Here is a 4,401-nt window from a genome sequence, read left to right on the forward strand (position 1 = left end):
GTCTTTCTTAGTGTCTTTGTAATGACCATGATGACAGGAAGATAGAAGTCTTATTTCCTGTTTTTTTTTTTTTTTTTTTTTGGGTGGGGATGGGGGTTCTCTTGGGTGTAGCTGCCTGTCATGCTGTTAGACTGTAGTGCAACTCAAAAAACTTGGAAAACTTCATAGTGTGAGTGTTGCACCATGTCAGGTCAAAGTAACTATAATTTATAAATTTCTAGAATCTTCATCTTGTAAGAAAAGATCACCAGCAACAATAATTTATTCATTAAATAGGGCAGCTAAATGTAGTGTTAAGTCCACTATATATTATCAAAATGGGACTAGAAAGAACCAGAGAGGTAATGATCCCACTTGGCTTTAACAGTTATGACTGCAGTCTTTTGTTGGTCAACCTGCAGAAAGTCAATTCAACTGCACTGGCTGTGTTTTATTGTGAATATAGCATATAGTATACAAAAATGTAGAACATACAGTGGACATGTAGATCTTTAAAGAAAAAAACAAGACCTTTTCAGTGGCATGTGTTTTTATTTCAATAGCTAATCACAAATGAATGTGGAGACTGAAGGAAAATCTGTGTGTTACAATTAATTCGCATGTTCTTACAGAAAATGAAATTGACGTATCTTCAAATCAGTATAGGGAGCAATATTATATACCATATTAGTGTTTAATACTGCTGTCTGGTGATTTTCTTGTTGATTTTGATCCTGTTTAAAAATATTCTAGCCATTAGCTTTTAACAGTTGAATAACAGTATGCATCATCACTACACACGGGTGTGTATATGGCCTGTCTCTTAGTCATGAGTAAAGGCTACCCCCTTGCTGCTCACACAAAAAAGGCATGTTTAAGATCTATTATATGCTTACATTGTTTGTAAGACAAAATATTAGCATTTGAAAGGTTGCTATGGTATGGTATGGTAGTGATATGCAAGTGTACTTTTGAACAAGATATTTCTCCTGAATTACTTTAGTATATATCCGGTTATAAGAAGTTACCCTGGAGAGTGTCTACTGCACAAATAAATAATAGTTAAATTTTAACTGCCTGTTTTTTTTAATATATTTTGTAGATCAATCTACTCAGTTACAGTCCTTTAATCACTATCACACTGATGCACTTGTTTATCAGGTTGAGCATGTCTGTGTGACAAGTGTCCTACTAAGTTTCAATAATTGATTATATGTGAAAAGATCAGAATATGGGGTCATTGTCAGACTTCCAGGCAGGGCCCATCCCAGGTCGGGGCCGACCCCGCCCCCCATACAGACACGGCAGCTTGTGATTGGCCCGCATCACCACGGCGACGTTGCAGGAATCGGGTTTCCTCACCACCTCACACCAGTCTGGGTAATCTACCGGCTGTGAGCCACTGGGGGGCAGTAAAGAGACAGTTAGTCTTGATTCCGGGCAGGCACCCTCATCCTGGAGTCAGTCAGAAATGCTTCTTTATAACAATAACATTATTGAAAAAATTACTAAACCAAATTAATGTACACGATCATGTGCTTGTGGTGCTAATATTTAGATGGAGCTTGTAGGTCTGCTGTATCGTTGAACTCCATGAATAGGTCTGCCTCTTACATTCATCCTACATTGCCTAAATTGCTTTTTCATGTAATGGTTGGTATTGGGGTTTGATGAACTGATCCTGGATCATTAGTGGAGGCTGAAAATTACTGTGAGCTGTACAAAGAGCTAGATATGGGAGCATAATTACTTCAAATCAAGAGAAACAGAAGTTTCTGCACTTATGAAAAAGTAATCGATTTTAAAGTATAGTAAAATTTATGATCAAAACATTTTTTCATATATACTTAGTGTGTCACATATTTTGACATACACTATGAAATACACCAGTTCTTGCCACTTTCATAAATACAATAGCCACAGTGGATGCTGTTCAGTGCACCACAGTCTCAACAGAGTGTTCTCTGCAGGCAGATCGTAAAAATTTGTAAGACACAGCCTTAAGAAGTGCTGAATTTTAGTGTGACCAGTTTTGCCTACACTGGCTCTGTTTCTAAAAGGCAGCGTATAGAGTTTTGAGAGGAAATTTAAGAATGTGCAGAAGATGCAGCAGGGAAAGGGAGAGAGAGAGCAGGGAGCAAGAAGACACGTGAGACAGAGTGAGACGCAGGAAAGGGCAGGAACAGACAGGGCAGTAACAAAGTCCGAGCTGTAAGAGACGGAGTGAGACGCAGTCAGAGAGGGAGACTCACTGGTCACAGCAGCCAACTCCAAATGGCTCCAGGCAAACGCACTGGTAGCATTCCGTTGTCGTCCAGCTCTCCCCCATTCCAAACACCTGGCCCTGATGCTCGCATTTGGCTGCACAGTAAGAGAGTGCACAGTGCAAACAGTCATCCATAGGTAAGAAGCATCACATTCACCTTTATTCATTTGCAAGACTCTTTTTTTTCCCCCTCTTTTTCTGAATAACAATCACACATTTGTCCAGCTTTCACTTTCCACTCATCATGCTCAGCAGGCAAACCTCTACAGAACGTTTAGCAGAGGTGCTGATGGGAGATGAGGTCTAATTGTGGACTTCATTTCCCATTAGCACCCTTGCAATACATCACACTAATGAAACCTACTCCAGGTATGATATGATAATGTCATTTACGTTGGATAATTCATTGAAAGCCGTCTAATTCCTTTGTGTCACTCAAAACATTTCTAAATTTCATTGACATAACAAAGTTTTGCTCAGAATACCATGCTAAAATAAAAATCCGATTAATGAAAAGTCAAAGTACAGTATATCTGCAACAAATGTACTTATCACAAAAAGTTCTCTTAAAGATCTTGGCAAAGGCTGCTTGAGTAATACGTGAAATCCAGACTCTCTCTCTCTCACACACACACACGTTCATGTTGCAATGATCACTAATTACATTGTATTGTTGTCAATTAGCAGATGCCCTTATTCAGAGCAACTTATATAGGTTATAATTTTTTACATGTTATCCATTTATACAGCTAGATGATTACTGAGGCAATTTGGGGTTACGTACCTTGCCCAAGGGTACAACAACAGTGCCCCAGCAGGGAATCTAACCAACAATCTTTCAGTTATGAGCTTTATTTCTTACCACAATCCTACATTGCCACCCAATTGGTGTAAGTCAATGCTGATTGTAGGTGTTGATGTTAATACTACTTATGATGAAAGGCAGCAACAAGCAAGTTTTGAATGTGAACGTTGATGCTGGGTAGTGATAGTTAGCTGATGACTGACTGTTAGACTGGAGCAAGTCTGGTACCGCCTCACCAGCTCACTGAGGTACATGACAAGCAAAATCTGTATCTCACTATAATGTCCAGCGACACTCAGGAGCCCATTTGTAGGATAAAACAATCTGTTAGTTGGAGATGCCAATGCATTTCAGCCTAAGCCTTTGAAAGGGTCATCATTGTTTTTTACCCAAGAAAAACATTTTATCCTTCAAAAGCCCCCTGAGTTTTCCTTATCTTTATGCTGAATGTTGAAAGTCAACATTGAAAGTTAGTGTTGATGGTGTGTGTTGAAAGTGAATGTTGATTGTTAGTGTTGATAGATGGTGTTCATGGTGAGTTTTATGTTCAAAGATAGGCGTGGTGTTGAAAATCAGTATTTATAGTAAAGTTTTGACCATGAAATTTAACTGTGTGCTGATGGTGAGTGGTGTCAGGTCCTACCTTTGGCATTGAAGTAGCACTCCCCGCTGCTGTAGGCTGAGAGACAGGGCAGGATGGCGCCCAGCATGTACACCGCTGCCAGAAGCACCTGCTTCTCTCTTTGTGCCTTCCACATTTTTCTGTAAAGCCACACCAGCACAGTTAATCCCCCTCCTCTCTAAACTGCCCTCCTCGTCTCCTTTCGGCTGCTCGACACATCTGCCTGTTAAAAACCTCACAAACATTTCCATCTCTCCTAGCTGTCCTCCCCTCCTACCTCCTGCTCTCTCCATCTGTTTGCCTCACTGTCTCTAAGTAAGAGAAGATGTTCAGTCCTGCTCTTTTCCCTGGCCAAGATGCTCAGTCCTGCTCTTTTCCCTGGCCATGATGCTCAGTCCTGCTCTTTTCCCTGGCCTCTGTCTCCCCTTTCCCTGTTGAAACATCTTGCTCATTTCTGTCCTTCACTGTTCTCCCCCTCTGTCTTTCAAAGTTTTCCTCTCAGTGTTAGCGCTATGATGTCTCTCCACTTCTCTCACTATTCTTTTCTGTTCTTTTTTTTTCTTCTCTTCCTCAGACACCTTATTATTGCTGCCCTATTTTTCTTTCCTGTTTGATCTCCCTTCACTTGATCTCTGTGTCTGTGATAGCTTTTCGCTTCCTCTGTCCTCTTTCATGCTTTTCTCCCCATATTTTTGTTTCTCTTCCAACTGACATTCTTCTAGCCCTTCT

General features: G+C 40.4%; 1 protein-coding gene across 1 annotated transcript; it reads right to left on the minus strand.

Annotated features, from left to right (window-relative positions):
• Nucleotides 1–1,153: 1,153 nt before the first annotated feature.
• On the minus strand, nt 1,154–3,876 carry si:ch1073-70f20.1 (prostate-associated microseminoprotein). Its single transcript, XM_036555072.1, has 3 exons — nt 3,694–3,876; nt 2,232–2,340; nt 1,154–1,381 (listed from the first exon to the last, which is right to left on the minus strand). Exons 1-3 carry the CDS (start codon nt 3,806–3,808, stop codon nt 1,204–1,206), a joined length of 402 nt encoding a protein of 133 aa, XP_036410965.1. The 5' UTR covers nt 3,809–3,876; the 3' UTR covers nt 1,154–1,203.
• Nucleotides 3,877–4,401: the final 525 nt, after the last annotated feature.

This window comes from Megalops cyprinoides, chromosome 21 (assembly GCF_013368585.1).
Source record: "Megalops cyprinoides isolate fMegCyp1 chromosome 21, fMegCyp1.pri, whole genome shotgun sequence".
Taxonomy (NCBI): domain Eukaryota; kingdom Metazoa; phylum Chordata; class Actinopteri; order Elopiformes; family Megalopidae; genus Megalops; species Megalops cyprinoides.